Genomic DNA, 26,382 nt, shown 5'->3' with positions numbered 1-26,382 from the left:
TGCACCACAGGCATTCACTATTTAAGTGATGAAGACTGCAAATATTTGACAACACCGCTGCTGTGATATGCTTCTTAGTATTCAAATATGCTGTTGTACCTACACACCTCTTAAGGGCATTAATATTTATTAGTAGTACTTATCTTAAGAGAAATATAAGCTCCATGTAGCAAAATGGGCGGCATTTCTCAAACCACCAAAAAACCCCATTATAGGCTTAAAAAATGGCAAGCAGGTCCCGGGATGAAGAATTTCAGAAGCTTTACAAGAAGTTTAAGATCAAACTTTAAAGTTTTTCTAATCCACATTTACAAAAACACCCAAATTTAATAAGGAGACAGTTCTCCAGTTCCAGCACATCCTAAACTTTTTCCCCACCTCCCCACAAGGATTACAGTCTAACAAGGTGCAAGGTGGAAATTTAAGGAGTCTCCCAGAGCCAGGGCTCTGCCGGGCTGTCTGTCCTCTGACTGTGAAACTCTTCTTGCAAAGAAACGAAAAAGAAAGCCGCCAGATTTGGTGAAACTTTTGAGTTGTCAGGAACAAGCATGTGAAGGATAGGAAAGATGCTGCAGAAGAGTTGTAGCCACCACCACAGCTATACCTGGCTTCTCTCGGATCTGATCCACGGGTTTTGGTTCGGGAACCTCAACCACCACCACCTCCTCCTGCTTCTCTTCCTCTACGGCTCTGAACTCAACTTTTTGAGTCGCACGTTTAGCTGAAGAAACGGGGCACATGTTAACGACTGCCCACACAGCAGATGGAAAAAGGCTGCAGACTTCAACGGGGACAGAAGCGTTATATTCACAGGCTGCTCTTTTCCAAGCTCTGACATTTGGGTGCGGGATTGCAGCGGGGATTTCTCTACTCATCTGGGGTCATAATGGTCTACAGGGCACGGCCAAGGGGCAACCAACTGCGCTGGTCCCCTCGCCTCCGTGCACCGTGCCCGGGTAACCTCGCACGCCCGGACTGCAGGCAAGCAGGCGTTTTGCTTTGCGGTGATACGGAGCTCAAACCAAGCAGCCCTTTCCCTCCTGGCTCTGAGGCATGAAGCCCAGGCTCGGGGTGTCACTGAGCCCTGTAAACCCATGCCAGGAGCAGGGGCAGCCTGGCTGCTGCTGGCCAGGGGGCACTGGGGCAGCCCTGCTCCCTCCCGGGTTGCAGCACGACCTCGGGGCTCAAAGCAACGCTGTTCTTGCTCCATCAGGTGCCCCTGGTGCAAAGGGATGCGCCCCTTTCCCTGGATCCTCTTGGTGCAAAGGGATGAAACCCTTTCCCTGGATCCCCTTGGTGCAAAGGGATGAAACCCTTTCCCTGGATCCCCTTGGTGCAAAGGGATGCGCCCCTTTCCCTGGATCCTCTTGGTGCAAAGGGATGCTCCCCTTTCCCTGGATCCCCTTGGTGCAAAGGGATGCACCCCTTTCCCTGGATCCCCTTGGTGCAAAGGGATGCGCCCCTTTCCCTGGATCCCCTTGGTGCAAAGGGATGCTCCCCTTTCCCTGGATTCCCTTGGTGCAAAGGGATGCTCCCCTTTCCCTGGATCCCCTTGGTGCAAAGGGATGCGCCCCTTTCCCTGGATCCCCTTGGTGCAAAGGGATGCGCCCCTTTCCCTGGATCCTCCTGGTGCAAAGGGATACTCCCCTTTCCCTGGATTCCCTTGGTGCAAAGGGATGCTCCCCTTTCCCTGGATCCCCTTGGTGCAAAGGGATGCTCCCCTTTCCCTGGATCCTCTTGGTGCAAAGGGATGCTCCCCTTTCCCGGGATCCCCTTGGTGCAAAGGGATGCTCCCCCTTCCCTGGATCCTCATTTTATAAGCACCCCATGATCCAGATCAAGGGGAGCAAACTTAGCCACTCCCCCTTCCATGCCTCACCTCCTCTAACCTGGCTCTTTTAAAAATGTCAGGGACGAGCCCACCTGATCGATAGGCCACGAACTTCAACATTAGCATCGTTTTAACAGACGCTGACAAGGTTTCAAACAGTTGTGGCAAAAAATCTCCCCCTCAAGGAAAACTATTTAATTTAAGAAGCTACGGTAAACAAAACAAATCCTCAAATAGCTTAATTCCTCATTTGCTAAAAGGAAAATGCGTACATATTGAATGAGGAAATATCTTTACAACCAGAACTTTGCCATAAGCCTTCAGCACCCACCTACATCCTTTTTGTCAGCCAGTTCTTGCTAGTACTACTATCGGTTTGCATTTTATATCCAGGTCTTGTATTAAAGTGAGAAGTTATGCTTTTTTATTTTTAAAGCAGGGAATTTAGGCAATATTTAAGGAGTATTTCAGCATCCTGCAGAATCCAGCCACAAAGAGGGAAGAGGGACCAGACACTCACCTCCATCGAGGCTCCTGGAGGCTCGCTTACTTGCCGTCCGCTCGAACTGGGGAGCGGGTCGGTCGATCAAGGCACTCGCCTGCCTCGTCTGCGCCTGCGTCCGGCCGCTGTAGCGGAACTTGGAGCCCAACGCCAGGAACCTGCTCTTCGGGATGGCCTCGGTGGAAGTCAGCCTGAAAACCACACGCACGATTTAAAAATCATACCTCCAGGTCTAGGAAGCGGCAGGTAAAGAGAAATTAAAATACAAATTAAAGAAGCCTCTGCATACGCTTGATTAACGAAACAACACGCGTTAACAATAAGCCCCACATCTACATAAGACCTCTGTCTTATGTATCTTACGGAGAGGAAGCTGCCTAGAAATTTATTGCAATATAAACACTTAATGTCTCTGCAACCATTTCACTCTGAATTTTGTGAAGCACGAAGGAACACTGAAGGAGTGCTCGTTTTCAGCCGCTAATCTAAAGCATTGGTTATTCAAGGTGAGCCTACCATTTAGAAAACCCACCTGAAAAACGTGTGATGTTCAACACATACTTTCCACAGCTTCTTCGCTGCCCGGTAACTTGGTAGCTTGAATCCAATTGTACTTTCATACTGTTCTTGCTGTGGAAAATATAAGTTACTTAGGTATAGCAAGAAACAAATGTGGCAGGAGTCCAGTCCCCAGCCCATCGACCTGTTCTGCTGCAGCACAAACTGCTGGTCTAGCCCAAGAGCAGCTGAACTCACGCCACGATGTGCCGGAGGAGCTCGGGTCCGAGAAAACACAGAGCTTGGTCCGCAACCCCCACGCATCTCTCGGGATGCACCAGGACTTGCAGAGGAGCGTGCCATGAGTTTTGCAGCCATTCGGACTCATTTACCCCCCCCGTCGCGCTGCCCAGCTGCAGGACAGGGTCAAAAATTGACCCCCTTGCAAGGCTGGATCATGGCAGTCGAAGCAGGAGCAAGAAGGAGAGGAGTAAAGAGGCTGAACCCCATTACAGCCCCTCTCCCCACCGTGTTTCCAGCAGCCAGGCTGCTCCGGGGATCTCCCTGTTCACGAGAGGCAGCGTCAGGGCAGCCACCCCCTGCCTGCGGCCGTCGAAGTGAAAAGGTATGCCTCTGTATTTTTTTTTTTATTTTTTTTTTTTTAATAGAGACAAAGAGCTTTTGTCTTGCCCTGTTTCCAAAAAAGGAGTTAGTCCTCTCCCAATCTCAACTGTGAACTTCCCACCGCTTTCCTCCGGATGCTGGGAATACCACGCAGTGCCAGGAGGTGGTGCTGGATGACGCGTTGTTTGAATGGTCACCCGCTCTTTCACAGCTTCAGCGAGGTCAGCTCTACCTGAAGAGCTGAACTTAATACCCAGCCAAGATCAGAAACCCAATACTGTAAAACGCTCGTTCAGAGAAAACCTTGCTCCCTCCCTCCCCGTTGTTTTAGTGAAGCATACAGGTTGGCGATAATCAGAAGGCAATTAAAGAAGACACGAGCACAAAGAAGTCAGAACGTACCTCCCCTGGCCGAATCTTAATAAAGAAGCTGCTGCGTTTGTAGGAAATCTTCAGGACTTTGGGCCAAGGGAAGCGGTTGATTCTCAGTTTATCTTTGTAAACAAGAAGGCCACTGGAGCAGACTCCCAGAGTGATATCCACTCCTTCCAAGTCCTGGGAAAGCAGATGAGGATTGAAGCAGCATCAGAGTTACAAATTTCAGGTCAGTGTCTGTCAAATTACCCCTTTTGGTCTTCCCCCAAGGCTCTCCTGAATTCATCTCCCCACCACCCAGACCTCAGCTTCCAGCTCCCCATGCAGCCAGGGCCAGCCTTGCCTTTCCTTCACGCGTCTCCTTGCAACCCCCTCCCGTCTGCAGATCCCTCCCGCGACGCTGTTTGCTCTAAGGGCTGGTCTAGAGCCTCTCCTGCCTTTCTCTGAGCCGAGTAGCCGACCTTGCAGGGTCAGAGCCTTATTCTAAGTTCCTGAGAGCAAGGACCTGTCTGCATCAGTAGCTTTGTAAAGCTTCCTGTAATATATAAATAATAAGCAATCACTTCTCTAACGACACTTGCAACAGTGCTTGAGGCATTTCTGTGGTGCGCCTGTGTTTCTGTACCAGTAGCCAGCTGACTTCCTATACCTTTCAAAAGGAGCCTCCTGAAATAGGAAAACTTGCTCCTGCAAGGGAAGGATAATCCAATTACAAAATCCACAGGCAGGTGCACGCACGCTGATTCTCACCTTGGCTTGGTGAAGGTCGACTCCATACATAGACAGCTTTTTTGCATTCTCAAGAAATTCCAGGTCTGCTTGGGCTGGAGTCATGGATCTGGGGAAAGAGAGAGAGGGCTTGGTATTCCCCTAACTGTTGCTTTTAGGAGGGCACAGATAAGACTTCACAAAACCATTTACTCCTTAGATTTTCTTTTGCTTTCCACACAAATCTGTGCCCAGACGAAGAATTATTAAATTGCTCTGAATGCACAAACTTGTGCTTTGAGACACCCCCATGAAACAGATGCACCTTATTTCCGTGGAGCTGTACAGACCCAGACAAGAAAGCAAGTTATCCGGCGAGGGAGCGCGGAACGGGGTCCAAAACTTGATTCAGTGGAAGAAACACCAACTCAGCTGAAGGCAGAGGGTGACAGGTACTGTCCCCCCAGACCTCCGGACCCCCCCCAAACCCAGCTATTGTTCTCCAAACCAAAGGCAAGGACGGCTGAGACCACTCGGCAGCGATTCCTACTGGGGCAGAGCAGATGAATGAGATGTTTTCTGGGAAGAGATGGTACCCTGTCCGCAGGAGGGGCAACACAACACAACTTTGCTTAACAGAAACATCCCGATAATGGAGGCTATTGTCAACGTTATTGACGGGCCCTTGTTAATAAGTTTCTGGAGCACGGGGTACATCTAACAGCTCTGCTGGGAGAGTATTCGGCCGAATACATTTCATTTTGTACCCCGCTTTGATGTCTCTCTTACTGAGCGCTCGCATACATCTTGTGTGCGATGTCAACAGAGGTTTTAGTGGTGGGAGACAGAGCAGACGAAGACGACTGTAAGGACAATCCTCTAGGAAAGACCCGGGAGCAGTCGTCATCTCCGACACGAGCCTTGCGCTTTGCAAATAAAGTAGCCAGAGACGGAGCACGGTTTAGCAAAGTTTTCCCCCTGAAAACCCTCTGACAGTTTAATGTTCACAGAACACAGACCAGAAATTAAATATTGCTTCCTCCCTCCTTCACGCACAAGCGGATTAAATATAACTACATCCCATACCTTGAAGTATCCTTCTAATGAAGCCATGAATAATTCAGGAACGTGATCTGCACTTCTAGCACAGCTAACGGCCTTTGACTTCAAGTCATGAAGCTTGTCAGCGGCCCCGGACTTATTTTCCCTCATTTCCTCTCCTCTCAGTGCAAATGGAGGGGAAATCAATTTGAAGTATTGATTTGCGGGGTTGAGCGAGGTGTTAATTGTAGCTTTGGTCACAGCCGGGGGCACACGTCCACCCTTCCCTACTGCTCGCAGGTTATTAGTTCCCGTCTGCCTGCGAGAAGGTCTCGTCTTTGCTCTGTTCTCGTTATTACTGCATCAGCCAGCAGCTTTTCACAGGTCAAGGGGCTGCCGGCTGAAGGGCTCAGTATCACGGAGTGGTTTTATGGGCTTTTTTTTTCCCCCTTAAAACACAAACATCTCTCTGGGAGGCTGCAGAAGCTACCGGCTGGCCGCTCTCCACGCCAGCGAGCACGCAGCTCCGCACAGCTTCTGCAACCCAAGCACTCGAGAGCATCTATGAAAATAAGCTCAAAATAAGATGAGGAAGAGGTTTGGTTGCTGTGACCCTTTAATCTGCTACCAGGAGTCCTTCAACCCTACCTGAACAAGACACATCTGCCCAGGTCATGGTCGCACTGGGGAACACGAGCAGGACAGCCTAACTGCAGGTTTACACCTCCTGCATCAGCTGGAGAACCTCCACGTTAGAACGTTGTTACTCATTAAAAGTGACAGCAGAAAACCCCAAACACGCTGTAGGCTACAGCGTATACACAAAGAGACGAGATCTGCTCCAACCAGATTGCAATCCAAAAAATACATAAATCCCAAAGCAAATATAAATAAAAAGACAAAGGGCAAGGTTAAAACAAGCAAACTTTGTATTTTCCTATGAAATAAAACCCACTTTCACAGCTATACTGCTGAAAAAGAGCACATGTTAATAAACAATTGAAAGACTTTGCATCTGCTTTCTAAAAACATAGTTTCTTCTTCACGCAGGAGAAAAGAATTCCAGCTTCCAGAAAGATTTTGTTATAAAGTATCAGATCTTTTTTAAACAGCTGATGTTCTCAATAGCTGAAAATTCACACCTTGCTGCTAAAGCTTCTCTTGCCAACATAAAAAAATTGGTGTAGCAGGAAACCAAAAGCATACAACAGAGCTGGGGAAAATACCAGAAAGCCCCATTATTTCCATTATTTCAGGCTGCTGTGCACGAACAAGCCCTCCAGCCGCTGCACCTTACCTGTACGTTTTATGAAGCTCCACAACCTTCTCTTCGAGCTCTTTTGTCTGGTTTGGGGCCAATTTAAATTCACTGATGTAATCCGGGCTGTGCAGATCGGGATCGTAGTCTCCCAACTCGGACTGGACCGTGTACGAACCCAGCAGAGCCAAAGTCGCAAAGGAACAGGGCAGCCGCCCCGTAACGATGTCTTGTCTAAGCTGAAGACACAGGTAATACCTGGGGGCGGGGGGGGAAAAGCAAAATACTATTTACAGAGAGCATGGAGAAACTTAAGAAACTTGAGGATCAAACAGAATCTCCTTTTTTATGCCACTGATGAATGCAGCATGACGCTTGTTTCTAATTTCTACCTGTATTTTTACTTATGGGGTAACACTCCCACGGTAAACAGCGTGGAGGACAGGAGGGCTTACTCCACTCTGCAAAGGGCGTAGAGGACACTTACGGTCAGAAAATCTTGTTTTTAAATAAAAATGTACTTTTCTATACAAACACACACATGCCAGGATTATAAATGACACTGCTTTACACATGTGGAATTTGGTGAAGGGAGGGAGCATCCCACACATCCACTAAAAACAAACAAAAAAAACCTCCAAACTGTTAAGACATCTGATCTCCTTGCTGAAGGAGGGAATAACAGCCGAACATTACAAATCTCTACTCAATATTCACTGCTTTGCTGAGCGAGCTCGCTGGCTGGTAGCAAGATTCCCAGGTACTTCACCTGGTGATGTCCTCTGTCAGCTGCGCGGGATCCGGCGGATAAAACTTGACATTGAAGGTAAAATCCCAGGGGCCTCCTGCGATTACAAAGAAGAGGTTGAGCAAAATAAACAGACCAGAACAGCTTCACGATAGTCAGTCGTCACAAAAAAGCTGGCGATATCCAGTCTGATCTTCAAAATACGGCCAGCGGATCAGAGATTTTAATACTGCTCGCTCGCTGCTTAGCAGACGGCGTGAGATACGACTTCATTTACAAGAGCTAAGATACAAGCAGGAGAAAACAAAGCAGGGCAGGCAAATACACGCGAATAAACCACAACTTGTGGAAAAAATGAAATTCATACCTAAGAGGCTAAATTACTCACATATTTTTTCACTGATTGAAAAAAAAAAGATTCACGAAGAGAGGTCAGGCGTGTGCTGTAAGTTAATGAATTAGTATTGTTTTATCCCTCAACCCAGTTTTCAAATTTCTCGTCAGGAGCAGATGTGCTAATTCACTCAGCAGCCTAACGCGCTGTGGGCGGGGGGTCAGACCTCAGTTTAAACTCAGCACAATATGAGCATCAATCTCTGGAAGAAACAGCAAGCGCGGAGCTAGGAGGAGCTTTCAGACCTAAATGCTTTAACACAGCTTGTTGCAAACCTTGTACAGCACCGGTACAGGCATTAACCGGAGTGAGAATCCACATGCTCACACCTAGAACTGGCGTTATATGCGGTATGGGCAGCCTAGGTGACACAGCTGAAGGGGTTACTCTCTCTTTTTCTTGAAAATAATCACAATCACCCACAGAAAATAGTCCTGACCCATTAAGCACTCAAAGTAATTTTCATAGTTACAACTCCCCCCTGCTGTGCCCTTTAACACTAGTTCAAAATAATATTTATTTCAGAAAGAGAAGCTAGCCCTGCGCTTAACTTGCTCAGAGATTTATCACAATCTCAAACAGGGAGGAGCGGGGACGTAGCGTTCATGGATTTACTTCTTATGCAACACCGTAACTGGGATTAAACACAAGGCATGTTGTTTTCACTACACAGAGTTCAAAACAAGTTATTCCAAGAAGACATTTCAGGTAGCAGAGGTTTCCTACGTATTGCGAGGAGGATGCAGAGACTGACTCCCTATATATGTACAACAACATATATCGGTGTACACATATTCATATGTACATTCAACATATATTCAAGTAAACTCAAATAATTTGCCATTTAACCCATCTCCGGGGACCAGATTCCATAGCAGGTTGCTCATTACACTTACAAGCTGAATTTTACCTGCGTGGCAGGAGCAGCTCATGCCCTTTACACTCACCCTGCTATCGATTCAAAGAGAAGTTGATAAGGGCAGGAGCTGTTCCTACTCCACAGCCCTGCGGCATTTCCCCCCTAATCTGTACTTAATGACATACTTTGTTCTGCAACCCCACCAAAGGCATACGTAAAACGGTATTTTGCTTTTGTAAAACAGTATTTTACTTTCAAAGCAGTCAGACTTGCTCCTGAGAGAAAACAAAAGCCTCTAAAATTTATTTGACGCTGCCCTCATCTTGAACTAATTCAGTGCTAGCAGACCTTAAAATACAGTTTTGGAGAGCATCTGGCATTTGCCCTGATACTGCTCAAGCCATTTATCATTCCAATACCCCTATTTGGACCCTGAAACAGCCTCAGAGTCCATAAAACCCTGCTACAGCACGCAATTTTGCTCAGGCTCTCCCAATCTCCTTTGAGATTTAAATGGTTCCCACTGACACCTATTTTCCCATCCTCCAACAGGGAGCAGATCTCCCGTTTCAGCGTCTCATGGTAGTAAGGATAGCGTGGGTTTGCATAGGGCAAACACACCCCACGTTATGTTTTCCCAAAGAAATGACATTTTTTTCCTAAATCTAGAGCATCGCTAAGTACTTAAGAAGAAGAAAAAGGATGCGCAGGCTGCTTGAACTTGTGCTGATCCCTGCCAGACACCCTCACTCGAACTCTCACCCATCCTCGGGCCCCCAGATCGCCCGCCAAAGCCACACTTATTTAGGGAAGGGGGGAGAAACCACACACCCCCGCACGATAAATTCGATCTACTTACCGTGAACCTGTTTTTTTATTTCTTTGGCAGGATCCAGCCACGTCTGTAAGAGGATAAAAACATTCACAGTTTAACAGACATTCCAGAAACACCACAGAAAACTGCAAATCGCTAAAAATAGGGCAAAAAGACAACATTCGACACAAACACAGCCATGGAAACTGGGGAGACGGTGCATTTTTCACAACTTTTACTCCAGTCTGTGGTCTCGGTGGGCGCATTTCCAACCCTTCACCTACCAGGTACTCGTAGCAGAGGCACGAAGAACAGGAGGAGAAAAAAAAAAGGCGTATTAGGGCTGCAGCACACAGCAGCAGGTACGGTCGCAGCCACATCCAGCTACAAGGGGTAATTGTGCAACACGTTTTTTTTTCTCCAGCACCTTTAAAAACAGGCAAATAGGATGTCTGCATTCATTTTAGGCACCCTGTCTCCATACTTGCTCTATTCAGAACAAAGATTGCGAAGACTTTCTATTATTAGCTACAGTTTTTAACAACCTGAAATATGAGTGAAAACATCCAATCGCTGGGGAAGGTTGGAATATTTTACAGGAGCGTGACATAAACTTCTCTCTTTTAAGTATGACTCAAGTTTCTAGTAATTATCTCAGCTACAAATTTAGAAATATATCCTTTTTTTCCCCCCCGCTCTGTAATTTGGGGTTTTGCGGGATGGTGGTGCAACATAAGCCTCAAAAAACAACTCCTGCTTTTGCCAGCACCATCTGAGCAACTCCCGGCACGTCGAGACTGAGCCTTTCCCGTTGCAGAGGTCAGGGTCTGCCCCGCTGAAGGCGACGGCGCGGTGCTAAGAGCCCTCCTGGAGAGGCTACATTAAACCACCTTCTTCATTTTCACGAGCCCTGAGCAGGATTTGGACGTCCAGGTCTCCCGAGGTGAAGGAATTAACTCACTGAATCCTCCAAGCTAATCTGTCTTGACCAGAAGGACACATAATTTCATGGCAGGGAGACAGCGATACTTACATTTAATCTTATCTTTTTATATGCTTGCCCCTCTAACCTATAAAACTGGGGATAGGAAATCCATTTGAAAGGTAGATATGCCACTTGTTGTCTTTTTAGGGCCATCGTTTTAAGCGGAGCATCTCTATGTCCACGCTGGTGCCACGACTGCTCGTTACTGCAGTGATAACGCTGGATTTCGGGCAGCCGAGTCCAGCAGACGACGACGGGTACAGCAATTAACGGCACTTTTATCCACACTGTGTCATGAATCAGTGGGAAACGGATTTCTTTTCCGAACAGCGTGAGCATCAAGCTCCTTCGGTGCTGACCAGCTGCTCTCTCCACTGTCACCATCTCCTAGTCCTACTGTCACCCTCTGCTATTCCCACGTGGGAAAATGCCCATCCCCAGGAACGTTTATTCCCTAAATACCGAGGTGGAAAATCCCACGTACAACCCTTCCCTGTCCAGGAATACACACAGAGCTGCGGGCGAGGTGCAGAAGCTCAGCTGATGGTTTCCTATTAAGGTCATTTCTACCAGTGAATCAGTAACGCGGTGTCAGGTCTTGTTTGAAGTTACAGCAAGAGAGAGATGGAGCTTCAGATTTCAAAGTTCAATGAAAGATAACCAGAAAGATATCCAAAAAAAACCCAAAAATGGTGTTTTCCCCCATCAGAGCAAACCAGACTTCCACCGAGCAACTTACTCTGCACTGGAGCTAAACTCACGCGTAGCAGCTTTACCTTCCTCAGCTCCCTGCTCTGGGGCACAAATCGGACAAAACCGTCTGTTTTCACAGCCCTTAGCGCTTGTCGGCGGGGGGGGAAGGAGGTGCACGCTTTTGCTTTCGGAAGAATCGACGCCAGCACGCCTGGACGTGAGAAGAGCAAGTCCCGGGGGTCTTGGAGGTGCAGCAGTGAGCTACCCACAGCACAAGTGTGGGAAGTTGAGCTGCTCCAGCTAAACTCTTTTTGCTCTTAATTGGATCTAAAAGTACACCTATCCCTCCCTCGGCAAGCACAACAAACTCCTGGAGTGAAAAATCCAGGCTCTATACACGGAAGCGAATTTCACACACAGGCGAACAGCAGGACACCAGAGACAGTAAAACAAACGCAAGACAGAGCTCTGCCTGCCTCCAACAGCGACGGGGTGTTACTGCGCCGGCGTATTAAAAATTCGCTCTTGCAATTATTAAGCATTTAATGACAAACGTCTGTCAGCCATCGTATCCTGGCCCATAAGTGACTGCTGTAGGTGAAGCACGGGAATAGTCAGAATGTGGACTGGTCTAAAGGACAGAAAAGTGGGCCCTTGATTTCAGTTTAGCACACTCTGGATGGCTTCATGAAACAGAGCTTGAGTAATTGCTTGAGTTAAAGCATAACCAAGGGTTTAAAAGATAAGACACTGCTTGAGTCTAACCAAACAAAGACCTTAAACTGAAACCATATGAGTAAGAGTTTTGGTATGACGAGTCACGGGTGTTTTTTCACAGGGCAAAGCCTCGACTTAAAACTGCTCTGGATGGCTGCGACCAAACCTTACAAAAAATAACACCAGGCAGCCAGCTTTTACTCCTGCTCAGCCTTACGCCTTTGGTGAAGGCAGGCTCCAGGACTGTGACGTTCCCCTGCAGCGCGTCGACATTCAGGCTCATCTTCCATAGCGTAAGAGCAGTTAACCTATTCTTAAAATCACAATTAAAAAAACCTGCTGCTTTTTTTACAGTGGGAAAAGCCTTATCTTTCCCTAACTTCTTGAGCTATAGCTTTACAAATTAACGGCATCATTTTGCGGTAAACTAATATACTGAATTTTCTCCAGGTGAAGATACAAGTTCACGTAGCTTTTTCACTAAAAGCCACACTCCTGTAGTCATTTATTCACAATTTCTGCCTCTGTGATGACCGTCTTAGTCCTTTTTTGGGGAGGACACCAAAAGGAATTTTAAGAAGAGCTTATGCACCACGTCCCTCCCAGGGGAGAGGTTCCCTTGAAAGGGCTGAACCCAGCCGGGTGCAGAACACCACGCAAGAGCAGCTGCTTACCCTGGAGGTCGGCGTATCCCATATGGCCAAACCAAAGTAGTCTTCTTCCAGGAGATTGAGGTGGTCGCAGACTTTTTTAAGTAGATCCTGCCCCTTGGCGTGTTTCTGCAAACAGACAAAAGAAATTCTGTAGGATGGGCTGGTTTTTGCCTGCCCCCGCTCACGGGAGAGGGGAGAAAGGGGATGTAATCAAACCACACTGTACCCTATCAAGAAGGTAAAAAAGTCCTGAGTAGCTCAAAATCAGATCTCCTGGCTGGTTCTCCTTTCACTTATAGCAAAGAGGATCAGGGATAAAAATTCAAGCCGGAGAAGCAATGGGAACTGCAGCGGGTCTCTCTGCTACCACCAGCTCCGTGTCTGAAGCCTCTCCAAAGCTGAGCTTCTCAACACAACTCAATAAACACCGAGGATTTGTATGGATTTTTCCCTCCCAAAGTACATCTACTGCACTGATACCTCCCAGCTCCAGGCTGTCAGACAATCAGACATGGATCAAAAAATTATCAACGTGGGGTACGCAACAGCTGCTACAGTTGTAGTCCCCTATTTTGGGGGCAACCTGGCCCCGTAGGGTCACAAAAGAAACAGCGTCTGCGAACCAAAGACCATCATTTCCGTGGCCTTTTCAATCTGCTGAGGAAACCCAGCTTCTCCAGTTTTGCCTTATGCACCGCAAGCTGCTTAGCACACAACTTCTTGCCTCCAGAAACACTCTTTGAGCATTCCTATCTCTTTTTTTTTTTCCAAATCCTGCAGAAGTGAACTGGCCCTAGGAACAGATACCCTTTTAGTCCCAAAGCATGAAGGAAAACATCCCTGAGGCACAAAACTATGGTAACCAGAAGCAGCTAATTCTATTGGAGGCTTTGCTGAAAAGAAAGTGCAGTTCCAGCGATGCAAAATAAGCTTTACTAACGCATCGCTTGTGCCCGCATCTCTCCTTTCAGTCATATTTACATGGCAACTGTTTTATTCCAGTCCTTCAGCTCTAAGGTCCTTAGTACATACGTTGCAACTCCATAGGTAACACAGTGCATGTGTTAGCCGGGATATTTCTCAAAGAATTGGCACTTAAAGACATATCGGAATTAAAAACCTTCCAAGGCTGTCAATTGGAAAGGATGCCTGAAAGCATTTATTCTTCTTGGATAAAGGCATTTGTGCTGGTCTTTGCCTACACCTTTGCAATTCCTTCCCAATTAAGCCTTAATAAATTCTCAAAACGCTAGAGTAGGATTACGTCGGCGTTAAAGCCAAGGGTACTTGTCAAGTCAAGAGGGTCTCACCGACACAGCAGCCCCTCCTAATCCTCTCCGCAGTGCCCATCACCACTCTCTGGACCTACAGAGAGAGAATTCTAACATCCTGCTCAAGGACCAACCACACCACCACCAGCTCTCCCACCAACAGCGCCCATGCAGCCTGCTGGCATTTGCAGGCATCGCTGCAAGAAACTCATGCACAAAACCACAGCAAGCTGCCACCAACATTTTGGGGAACAATTTCTTTTTGGGGGCTGCAGCCAAAATCCCTGGCAAAGGCTGGCTGCAAGTGGGGAAGGCGATCGGGGCGGTGATGCTCCGAGCTGATCCCGGGCAATAACAGCAGCGACGCCGTTACACAAACGGCCGGCACCGAGCTGCTTGCCCAGGATCACCCAAGGTAACGCTTTCACGGGGAGCCCTGCGCCCAGATACCCTCTCCCGGCCCGTTTAGCCAGCGGGACTGGGGAAAAACAAGCTGATGGAAGTATGCTCGAATGGTAAGTACCGGATTATTAATATTCTGGACAAGTGCTTCAATACTGAAATAGGGATTTCTGCGAGCTTTTTATTGCCCTGACAGCAAGACGGCCCTGTGAGAGAATGCACAAAATAAAGCAGAAGAAAAGCTCTCAGAGGAAGGGGTTTGCAGTGCTGTAAGTCAACATAATAATTTCAAATTGTTTACTGCAAATATATTCAACTGCAGGCTAAACACAGCATGTTTTTCTTTACATCCAAGCTCCAGGAGTTATGTTAGCCACCAACCTGAAAGGTGAAGGTACCTTGGGTGAACAGAAAAGCACAAATCAACTTGACAACCCATTTTATTCAAAGGAAAGGGGCAGAAGATATTTAGGCAATTCCAACCTAACAAAAAAACCTCAATTCTAGTCTGGGATACAAATGAGAGAGAAGATTAATAGCAAGTAAGACAACTGGTTTTTTTTTTAAAGCTTCCCCCCCACCTTTACAAAGCAAGGCACCCTGGAAGTTGTAGAACAATTAAAAAAACAGAAAGATTCCTAGGCACCCCGAGATTTTTACAACACACTAAATAAGCTGTTATAGCTTACAGGAAGATTGTTCTGCCGTAAAGCCTGTCATGTAATTCACTGGCAGCAAATTAGACCCCAATTAAATAGCGTTTGTGGTGATTTTTCAAGGGGAGGAGAAGGGAGAGGGAAAAGAGAAGCAGAACAAACCCCAAAAGTACTTACATCCACGGCGCACTCAAAAATGGTGTCATCCAGCAAGACGACTTTGCAGTACATGTTTCTGTGTCTTTTTACTGCTCTCTGGGCAGCTTTCAAATCCTTCTCTGCTTTGGTCTCCGGAGTCTCTTGTTTCGGCTCTGGCTTGGCGCGCTCTTCCTTCGCTTCCCCTCCTTCCGTGCCCCCGAGGTCTCTGCTGTCGGGCTCCTGCTCGTCCCTCCTCTCCTCCTGCGCAGGCTGAAACCCCCACATCGCCCAAGTTGCAATTTAGACGTGTCACGCAAAAAAAAAAAAACCCCATCACATGAAACAAGCGTTGCAGAGGTGCACTGCAGGGCTGGGACCTCACCCCAGAATTAGTTATCTGACTTCAAGGTGTAACCCGGGACCTGGAGCAGCAGCTTGGATGAGCAAGGTAACGACATTAATTTTTAAAGCCCTTCAAGTCATTCTCAAGCCTTCATTTAATAAAGGATGCAATAAAGAAAAAAGGGTTGATTAGAGAAATCAGGGCAGATTACATCATGCAAATCTTCATGGTCTTAATGACAGCACCTTTTGCACCAGCAAGTTTTTCCCCTCCTAGGCAAGACCCCCGCTGCACCCACCGCACATGCCCCACTGCCGCCCTGGGCGATGGGCTTTGCTCCAGTGCGCTGGAGCACTCAGTGTGGCAGCGGTGGGATTGAAAGGGGGGGTCGGTGCTGAGATTTCACGGCCGTCTGAGCCGACCGAGCAGCCCTCTGCCACCAAAAAGGGAAGGCAGCCTTCACACCACTCTCCCTTTGCCTGCTGAAGCACTTTGCGAGCCCGTTCAATGCACTAGAATAGCAGAAAGAGATGCAGTTTGGGGACAGGAGGAGGAAGGAAGCTGGTTTTTTTTTTTCCACTGCCATTTCAGCAGGTTAAACGAGTTCACGGCAGGCTCTGACAAGTGCTGGAAGTGGCTCGATGCAGCAGGAGCACGCAGCCGTGGCCGAGGAAGAGCAAAACCCTGTCTTTTCAGCCCATCGCATCCCATGAAATCACACCCAGGCACAACTGCACGGAGGTATTTAAAAACTAAATAATGTCCACAAGCTGCTGACTTCTGTTCCAGCAGGGCCGGGACAATCGGGAGCAGGGAATCAGTCAAAGCTCATAATGCCCGTCGGTCAGCGTTTATCAAGCAGGCAGCAACCTCACAAATGCTTTCACAGCAGAAATATCTGCCGAGTGTCACAGTTCAAAAAGCCACCGACGCTGATCTAAAATAAGAATTCAAATAAAAAAGGCACAAATGCTTCGTCTGAAACGAACAGCCCGTGGTGAAGGAAGACTGTGGGTGCACACTTACATACGCTCAGAAGCAGCAAATCAAAGTTAAATAGAGAAAGAAATCATGCATTTCGTCTTGAAGGCACAATTTCTGGGCTGAAATTGCCTGAAAATTTCCAGCTCCTCCCCTTTCTGCTAATCCCAACCCTCAGAGGTACAAAACACGAGCAGAGATCATCCCATGGTTTTCACAGGCTCAGGAATTTGGGAAAAGAAAGAAAAAGGTGTACCTTCTCTACGGCTTTGTAATTTTAAGGAGGTGGATTTACAATTACTGCCTACAATTGGCAATGCTCTAACTTGTAAAGTATTGCTCCAAAAGTCAGAGTTTGCAGATATGTAACACCCCTCTGGAGCCCATTCGAAACTTAAGGCAGCGGGATAAGCAATCCAAATTATTTCACCACGAATGTGCTACGTGCACAGAGCTGGTGGGGCTGTAAGAAACCCCCATCCCAGGAGAAGGGGCACCCGCCTTTCTCTAACTCCGGGCAGCCGCACTAGTAACGGCAGAGCTGCAGTTACCCCAGGAGTAAGAGAGGGCATCCAACACCCCCAAATCAATAACCAGCTTTGTGAATGTCTCCCCGTGGGTGGCTCTGCCTCAGTTTCTACCATGCTTTAAAACTTTAAATTTTGCATGAAAAATGACCCTGGCTGTAAAGAGCAGACATCAGATGGCTACTAGGAGCTGGGTTCAGCCCACATGCTGTGCAGAAATCCCTGTCTACATGATGCATAAGCAGAAAATATTTGTATTTGGCAGGCTCAGCACCAGCCCGGATTGAACAGATGACCAAGTCCTGAAATGCCACGCTTGCGCTCCTTGAAGTTGAAGAAACCCTTTCCCAAATCCACGTCCTCTTGCAAGCCCCACCTGACACCGCTGACCTGCCTTTATTCTGCACACACCAAGGACATCCCGACGAGCAACCGCTCCGTCGTGAATTACGAATATGAACCCTAGTTCTGATGTGACTTTCCATGCCTCGGCAGAGTAAAGAGTCAGCACGGGGCGTTTGAATTTCTGCTGTGAAGTGATTTCAGGAGCAGGTACTTTGCAGGACAGCCTGATACAGGAACGCAAGAGTGGGAAGCAAGCGATGCAACACAGGGAGCTGAAACGGGCCTTTTAGCATCTCATGAGTTTTTCTGATCAAGCTCACCATCCTAGGATATGAAGTTTTTTATAGTTTTGGCTGAAAAGACATGTTTTCAAGAACAGAAGGGAGCATGCCACACGGAACAGGGTGTTTTACCTGTGTTTCTGCACTGCTTAAGGAATGGAGGTCTAGTGATGGATCGGTTTTGAGCTCAGGCTCAGGAGCTGCAATTGGGGCTTTCACCAAGATGTCTTCATCAGGGCTGGCTCCTAATCCCAGGTCTTTCTGGTCGCCTCCCACCTCTTTAGGAGCATCAGTATCCTCTTCGGACACCTGAGACTTGGGCCTCCTGAGAAAGGATGAGAAGAGGCGGGAGAGACCCCGGCCCTCAGAGGTGCGGCACTCCTTCTTGCTCTGCTCCTCGTGCGTGGGCGTATCGCCGTTGGAGGCCTTCTGCTTCTGCCCCGCTGCAGGCTGTCCCTCCGACGTCTGCTGAGCCCCTTCTTCGAGGGAAGCCTCTTGCTTTTGGGTTTCAGCAGCTCCTTCCTCCTCCTTGGCTTGCTGCTGCTCTGAATTGTCGGCGTCCGCCGCTAGACTCTTCTCTGTTGTCATGATGATGCTGTAAGAGAGGTGCGAAAGGTCTCAGTGAAGAGCTTTCCAACATTTAAGTCTGCATTAAGCTATTCAAACCAAGCCACAAGCACAGACACACCACCTTCCCCAGTCACACCACCCCGTCCTGCCGATTCCAGCCTACAAAGTCATTAAGAGCAAACAAATCATTCATTTTGCTAAGGTTTGCTTTGATAGAAACATCTCCACCGACATTTGCCCACGCATCTTCCACTATTTGGTTGATGCTGACTCCAAACTGCTAAATGCCCTGGCACCAGGTCTGCAGCCTGACAAGAGCAAATGATTAAAAAATGGAAACAAGATTAGGGAAAGGGAAGGAGATGGCAGAAGGTCTTGCTCCACAGGGCTGTCCTGAGGTCCTCTCTTCCTCCAAGTCCCTGTTCCCCTCTGGCAGCACTGGCTGTGGGAGTGGAGCAGATGAGAATCATAGAATCATTTATGTTGGAAAAGACCTTTAAGATCATTGAGTCCAACCGTATGAGGACACACACATGACCAGGCAACCTCCTACCACGCCATGCCAAAACACCAGACGGCCTGCGATGGCTTGCCGTGTTACAGCATCCTTCTCCGCAACTGCAACTGGAAGGAGAAATCTGCTACTTGAGAGTCAAAAATTGCATGGCCACAACAAATTTTAACAGCTGCTCACTTCTAAATGTCCCTGAAAGAGGCGACAGATCCTCACCATGAACTAAAAAGCGGGACATTTAAACACCGTGAACCACACTGATGCTCTGCTCCAGATGGGACTCATCAGTGTTGATCAACAACGGTGATCTGCACAAGAAAGGTCCAGTGAAACAGAGCAGGCTTCAGGATTCATGAGATCTTTGCACTGCAAGTTGGAAAAATGTAAAATGAAAAGGCTTCCAAACAATCCCCACAACGGAGAGCAGATTTCTTCAGAGCCTGGGCTCTTAAGCTGATGCAATATTTATTTCAACTTTAGCCTGGGCTGTTGACACAAAAAGATGGAAATCACATGAGAAGAATATCTATTTAAGGTATAAAGAGGACCCAAAATAATCGTGCTTTAGAGAGGATAGAACTAATCTTTGCGCGTTGCATCACGTCTATCTGCAGCAATAAATTGCCACTGCTTACACAGAGCGAATAGCATATAATCCAACACGCCTTTCAACCCCACCAGCCCAAGCCTCGGCATACAAACATTTGTTCAAAACACATACTTAAAATTAAGAAACTTTTCAAGATGTCACCCTCCTACGTATTATTGCACTCAACAATTTTAATTTAACTTATCCTGATTGCCAAAATAACCAGAGGGCCTCTTCGCTTTCCAAAGTACTCTTCCCCTGCATTTAATATTATTCTTAAAGCTGTGGTTAAAACAAAGCAGCATTAGAGAACTTCACTGAATTTGTTTCCCCAGCAATGCAAATTTCCTGGGTTTACAAGATTTGTTTTGTTTTCAATTTTAGCTTTTCGGGGTTTTTTTTTGCAGGGAGGTCTTTTGTAAAAGCAGGGATGGTGACCCACAGGGTCTGTGCTCCCATCGGAGTGACTTGGAGCTGCGTCAGATTTGGGACAGGCTCTCTGAACTCTTTGAAGCCTCTTCACTTGGCCGTAGCCCCACCAGCCAGCTTTGGGGATGAGCTGCAGGGCCCGTTTTAGCCTGGCCTCCTGCAGAAGCCAGGTTTAAAGCTTCATGCCCTACACACCATCTCCCCTCGGTGAGCTGCTCTGGGTTTCTCCAAACCCAATGGAGAGGTGGAGGCCACTGAAACAGCAGCTTTATACCTGCACTGGGAGAACGGGCACCCGAGCAGCCAGCCTGCACGGGCGTCCGCGGGCACCTGATGCACCAGGGACATCGCGAGGCAAAGACGCTGCCGAACCCCAGATGCGTCAAGGCTCCGAGCTAGACGGAGATGCAGATGTGCAGAAAACCACACTGCATCGGTTCTCCTCCTCCGGTGCTTTGCACAGGAGAAGACAGGACAGGTTGGCATAGCCCAACCAAGGCGCGCAAGGGTAACTCTCCAAAACGCTGTTGAGTTGGGCGTTACGTCACCTCGTTTCCCCAGAAGTCTTGCAGGAGTTTGTTTTTGCGAGATTATCACAGAACAGGCTCTGCGAGAAAGCTGTAAAATCCAAGTTAAACGAAAGGCTACGGCGGATTCACGCGGCATCCCACTGGTTCCCACCACCACCCTCGAGGAGGGGGCAGCTTCGTGCCTGCCGCTCGCTTCGGGGGGGGAAAGCAAAAAAAAAAATCTGCAACGCTGAATTTCCTTCTTCCCTAAACCAGAAATATCTGCAGTTCGGTTCAGGAGAGGTTTTGAAGGGGCTGCGCGCTCATGGGGAGGGCACAGGGCTGCGAGCGGTTTGCAGGTGCAGCACCCGCTGACTTGCTCCTGCAGCTCTCGCTGCTGTTTCTGTTCCTGCCGCGATCCCCTGCCAGCGTGCGTGGATGCTGCTGACCCCGTTAGCAACACACGGCTCCATCTGCAGAGTCACCCCAGCCACCACGCAGCCAATTCACGCTATCAACAGCTCTCCAAAAACTCCTAGAGATGCTACAAGGCGGTGCAGGGGGCAAACGCACACCACCCCGAGCCCATGACGCAGGACGGACCTGCCACGGCCAGCTCCCGCGGCAAAGCTCCTGACGTCCCGGACGCGTTGCAAGACTGTCCCAACGAACGCAGAAAAATAGCAAGCTCCCTTTTGCACCAGTCTGCTTTGTAGTTGCTTCCTACTGCGTTTGTTTTGAATAAATATAGTTGTAAGAATCATTATCTAAACCCACATTGGAAGCGCATCGCTCTTAAAAATAAAAAGGATTGAGGCTCTTGAAATGACGACTGCAGGGAGGGCACAGCTGAAGAGCAGCTCTTATCAGCCGCGGTAAGCAAGAGGGACAGTCCACAAACAAACATTTCCTCTGGAAGTAGTTTTCTCTCTTTAAATAACCAACATTTCTGGAAGACGAAATGTTTACTTGTTTGGATTTCAAAGCCACAGTCGCGGACCTTTCCTGGCACGGGAAGGTGGGTCTCGCTGGCGACAAGCAAACGTCTCCGCATCTTTCCTCCATCCCCCGGGAACCGCCTCGCAGCTTGGCCAGATCCCCTCGGCAGGGCTGGGGACGCAGAGATGGGCACGTACGAGCCCTTCCCTTCCCAGCCCTTCCCAATAAACATTTCATAGCGGCAGCCGGCACCAGTAACTCGCTGGGTGCAGGCAAACATCTTGCTGCAAGACCCAAGCGCGCTCGGCCGCCGCGTGGGCTCACGGCTGCTTCCCTCCCTCTGAAGTTTTATGTTCAGGAATGGTTTCCCCTAAGCCCTCGACCGAAAGCAAAGAGATCTGTAAGCAAGCAACATAACCGAGAGGCCGTATTATTTAAAAAAAAAAAGCCCTTTTGCTGCACGGAGATGTTTGCTAAGTAGCGTTTTGCTTCCAACCCAGCCCACACGAAGAGCCAGGTTCCCGCTCCGCTCCTCTTTGACTCGTTATTTGGAGAAAGCACTGCCCACAGCCAAACCACAAGCGTTTGTTTTGGGTTTTTGGTTTTTTTTCTTTTTTTAATTAAATTTTCTCCCATTGCTATTCCACAAGGCAATTCTGCAGAGCCTGTAGGTGCCTCGGGAGCTCCCAGGACGCCGGAGGAGGATGCTCTGCTCTTGTGGGAGCACCCAAGCAGTGCTGCTCACCTCCTGCTCCGAGCTGCCACACTTGTACGTGCTGGGTTTGGGGTTTTTTTTGGTAGAGGATGAGGGTTTGGTGCCAGACAGCCTGTAAAAAGCAGGCTCTTCACAAGTCTAGTGTAGAGAAGGCGTTTAACGCTACGGAAATAAGCAAATCACAGCAAAACTTAGATATGATCCCACATCGAGATTTCAAAGTAAAAATCTCATCAGAAAAGAGTTCAAGTATGTATTTATATTTAAGCACTTTAAAGTTTAAGAACATCCTTAAGACAAGACGACTTTAGCAACAGGAAGCAATCTGAAGCAAAGGTAATTAAACACACCCAGAGCAGCCTGTGGGGAGAAGACAAATAGGCTTCTCCCCCTCGAGGAGACCCGCGCCGCAGGTGACCTCCCCACCGACAGCATCCCCCCCTCCACCTGCACCAGATCAGCCCCCAGCAGAGGACCCGGACCTCCCGGTGTCCCACAGCACTGCCGGGAACATCGGTGCTTCGATGATGAAGAGGGAGCCCCGCACACCTCTTCTTAAAAGGTATCAGCCATCTCGGAACACCAAACGTCAAAGCAAACCGCTGCAGGGGCACCTTATGAACCTGTCCCCTGCAGAGACACCCAAATATCCCCAGTCCCCCCCAGTCTCAGGGCTCACCCCCCTGTCTTTACCCAAGGCCACGGCTGTAGGGAGCACACAACATCTCTGCAGGCTCGTTGTCACCCTGCTTTTCTGCATCAAAATCCTTTAAACAAAATAGACTTGAGGCTTAAATGGAGTATAACGGCTCATTGCTCATCCTCTTCCTAACGTGGATGGTTTGATCCAACACTAATTAATACCTGGCGAGCAGAGGATAGCAAAACTCGGTTTCAACGCCACCCCATTCCACGGGCTCTGCTCTTGCCGACGTCGAAAGACAACCACCCTCCAAGTCAAACCGTTCCCCTTTTGCAGCCTGCACACACGCACAGCAATTTATGTAAAATGCAGATTTTAGAGCAGCTCAACAGATCCCAACGGCTCCCTGCCGAGAAAGCCTTCGAGCCCGGAGGATGCCGAATTACTCACTCACTGCGCCTGTGCTCCCAGAAGGTTGTCATTAAGTGACGGTGCGTTAGCTCTCTGGAACTAACGATGCTGCTCGTTTAGGCTGTTTCGTGACAAGTTACAGAGGCTCAAAGAAACACTAATATTTAGATACGCGTCTATCACTGTCTCCTACCTGTCAGCGTGCTCCAGTCTCTCTTATTTAGGCAGACAAATAAGCGCAGTAATAGTAAAAGCTTACTTATCCCTGCTTCCAAGCCTGGAAAAAAGATTTATAGCTCACGCCATAACTTACTTAATTCCCAGTGTTTCAGTCTTTCAGAGAGAGAAGAAAAAGGACTGTCCACCGGGGAGGTTCATTCCTCAGAAACACAAACTGTTTCGCAGCGATGCCCGACGCCAGATAATGGTAATCACGCTGCTGGAACAAACTGTCTTGACCTTCCTACCCAAAAATGCGTGGCTTTGCCAAACGCTACTGCTCCAGCAAGAGCTGGAGACAACGATAAGAGAGAAATTTCTGCTAAAAATAGGCAAAAATCAAATAGTTTCAGCAAGAGTGTGGTTTCTTTTAAAAATGCGGTCCTTCCCGTTTCATAATATGTGTGAAAAGCACACAATTCACCAGGGAAACTACACGGAACATCGCTCTGGAACAGATAGCACAGGCTGAAAATTCAGTTTTTTCAAGACCTGGTGCCTGTGCAACAAAGCTGCGTCTGCGGGTGGGAGAGGAGGAAAGTGCAACCACCCCAAGCAGGACTCGCCCCACGCGCGTGTTCGAGTAACGTATCCTACATGCGATTTTTACTACAGTTAGAAAAACACAGCAGAGAACTGGTTTTGTGGGTTTTTTTTTTTTAAACAAAGTAAGAAATTCAAACGCAATAAAATAAGTCTCTCAACAAGAAATTCAAACAACTTTAAAATACTATAAAGCACGAGAACCTTTCAAAATTTATTTACTGTATTTTATTAGAGGAATAATTAGCGCTGGCATTTTATAACCACTGTTAGCATTAACCTGCATCATTTTTTTTGTGCCGGTACTTTGGGTCCTGAACAAAAGGGATGCTGTGGCTCAGCCGGGTACGCTGCCTTAGCCGGAGGGTAAGAGGAGACTTCAGGAGCCCCATCGAACGGGGGAAAAATAAACCGCCCAACACAACACAGATGGCACATTACAATCGCCCGGATTTAATTCTCACTAGACCAGTCCTCGTAATCTACTGTATGTCGGCAGCACCATGCCCCTCTTTCATCTTCTGGTGTCGTACAGCTTTCCTATTTAAATGAGGGCAAAAAATAGTAGCTCACCATCTGCTGAAAGCAAATCATTTATGTCAAATCGAAGACTGGGCTTATAAAATGACCTGACTAAATGGAGCAGTAAGTGCATTACAACCGAAGGGAGCCGGGAGCTCCTCCCATATATCCTCAGAAATCCTCCTGGATGCTACAGAATTCCTTACGCAGGAATTCATGGGCTTTGCTTATCGGTAAAGCACTGAAATTTAAATGAAAACATCTACTTGTCACCGGAGTCTACACAATGGGTTTGGAAAGGCTGCCCATGTGGGACATGTTAAGAAGACCCACTTGAACTTGGAGCAGCTGGACCCAGAATAGAGAGAAGGCGCAAGCACCAGGCTGCCAGCAGAACAGAGCTGCTCGTAGACTACCCCTTCTCCCGTTGCAACGCCGAAGCGGATCGGTAGTTTGCTAAAAAGACTAAGAAAACCAGTCGGTTTAATACAAGTGTTGCTTCCTATCCCGTAGCGAGCAGCAGAAACAATTCTCGGGGCTCCCTACCCCTGCTTCAGCTGAGGTCAGAGCAGAAACAACGCCACTTTGCCTCCAATGCACGGCGCCTGCCGAAGCTCTCCCTCCGCAGAAACGAGTCTGCAAACCACCCGACCGCACCAAACCCCCCGCGGAGGAAACGGCAAGGTCAGCCTCGCAGGCGGCCGTCGCACCGAAACCCTCCTTTGCAGAAGGAGCCGGTATCTGCCCGACCTCGCGGAGGAAGGGAGGGACCCCCGGCACCCGTCCCCACCCCGCAGGCAGCTCCGGCACCTGCGCTTTGCAGATAGCATCCCCGGGGGCTGCTCCGTCCACCAGCCTTCCGCAGAGGCAGGGAGCGTGGGCAGCCCAGCACGCACGAAATGAGGCAGGCACCAAAAACCTGTGCAAATAAAAGCAGCGGGAAGGGTGCAGCCCGCACGCTCGCAAGCGAGCGGCACTTCGTCAGGAGCGAGCAAAGCCGAGGACGCGCGGGCTTCGTCCCAGCAGGTCGCTCCATCACAACCGCTCCCGACTTTGCACTGAAGGAATACCGAGGGTGGCTACGATGGCAAAACAGTCGGTAACGCCAGCGCCGCACATGACAACAGCCTTCTTTCTTCCTCCAGCGGCACACCGCTTTCTAAAGCAACAGTTAAACAGAAATAAGCAATAGATCTCAAACAGCTGAACTGGAAGATTTTTTCCATGCGTTATTCATAAGGGTTTTTTTTTTCCCCCTGCCTGAACACAGATGTGTTTACTCACACTGTGCCTCATTTACACTCAAGGTTTAACATAACAGGCCTCATTTTCCTTCCTCACAGTTTTGCAAGCACAGGCGTAAAGCGCTTTTTTGCTTTTGTCATTTTCCCTTTAGTTGTTTCCAAACCAAAGCTATAATTAGAACCCAAGAGGGACCTGCGCGCTCCTTTGATAAAGAGCCGCCTGCTAGATAAATACCACCCGTGCACACACACACAGGCACCTGCCAAGTACGTACCGCTGCAGCACCGAGAGCCAGAAGGATGCTTGATGCTAAAAGCTCTTAACAGGCTTCATCGCCTGCTGCTGCTCTGCAGCGGGCGCCGACGGCTCCGGCTCACGGGCGCAGGCTGTTCCTCTGCTGCGTGCTGGGGACATCGCGCTTGATTTGTAGTTACACGGCTGCATTACAATTTGCATTCATCCGAGCGCCTTAAATACGAGCTGCCACACCCTGGTACAACGCCCAAAATTCATTAAAAATAACCTATCGCGCCAGTTATTTTTACGTGATTAGCTGCGCAATAAACGCACAAAATTTAAACTATCTAAGGGAACCACTTACAAGGAGGGCTGGCATGGTGACACCAGGCTCGCCCTCCGCCAAGCCCAGGTAAACGCTAGCTGAAAGCACCCTCAAGCCGGGCTTTAAGCTGGGCTTACTGCTTCAAGATTGCCACTGAATATGAAGGATATTTTAACAAGTTAGCACCGACGCTACCCTAAGCTGATTTCAAGACCTTCTCTCCTGTAAACCAGCCATTGCTTCTCCTCCTCCTGACACCAACACTCCAAAAATACCCAATGCAAAGGAGACTCATTCTCCCCGGCAAGAGCCTGCAGTGAGGATACCC

The 26,382-nt window shown here is 48.4% G+C and overlaps 1 protein-coding gene across 42 annotated transcripts in view; it reads right to left on the bottom strand.

The window, feature by feature from the left end:
• The window catches only part of EPB41 (erythrocyte membrane protein band 4.1), a 96,383-nt gene that overhangs the window by 33,011 nt on the left and 36,990 nt on the right, over positions 1-26,382 (bottom strand). For 22 of the 42 annotated variants that reach the window (XM_075173614.1, XM_075173615.1, XM_075173618.1 and 19 more), the window contains exons 1-11: positions 17,777-18,239; positions 15,207-15,437; positions 12,722-12,826; positions 9,698-9,740; positions 7,607-7,682; positions 6,877-7,095; positions 4,581-4,668; positions 3,858-4,010; positions 2,866-2,963; positions 2,352-2,524; positions 605-721 (exon numbers count right to left, since the gene is read on the bottom strand). In XM_075173614.1, coding sequence (XP_075029715.1) covers positions 605-721; positions 2,352-2,524; positions 2,866-2,963; positions 3,858-4,010; positions 4,581-4,668; positions 6,877-7,095; positions 7,607-7,682; positions 9,698-9,740; positions 12,722-12,826; positions 15,207-15,437; positions 17,777-18,232 — 1,759 coding nt within the window. In that variant the 5' untranslated portion in view covers positions 18,233-18,239. Of the gene's footprint in view, positions 1-604; positions 722-2,351; positions 2,525-2,865; positions 2,964-3,857; positions 4,011-4,580; positions 4,669-6,876; positions 7,096-7,606; positions 7,683-9,697; positions 9,741-12,721; positions 12,827-15,206; positions 15,438-17,776; positions 18,240-26,382 lie in introns of those variants that run through there. The other 20 variants (XM_075173631.1, XM_075173632.1, XM_075173646.1 and 17 more) reach the window with 3 other exon arrangements.

This window comes from Calonectris borealis, chromosome 25 (genome assembly GCF_964195595.1).
Source record: "Calonectris borealis chromosome 25, bCalBor7.hap1.2, whole genome shotgun sequence".
Classification (NCBI taxonomy): Eukaryota; Metazoa; Chordata; class Aves; order Procellariiformes; family Procellariidae; genus Calonectris; species Calonectris borealis.
This window is presented reverse-complemented; position numbering and strand designations above follow the sequence as displayed.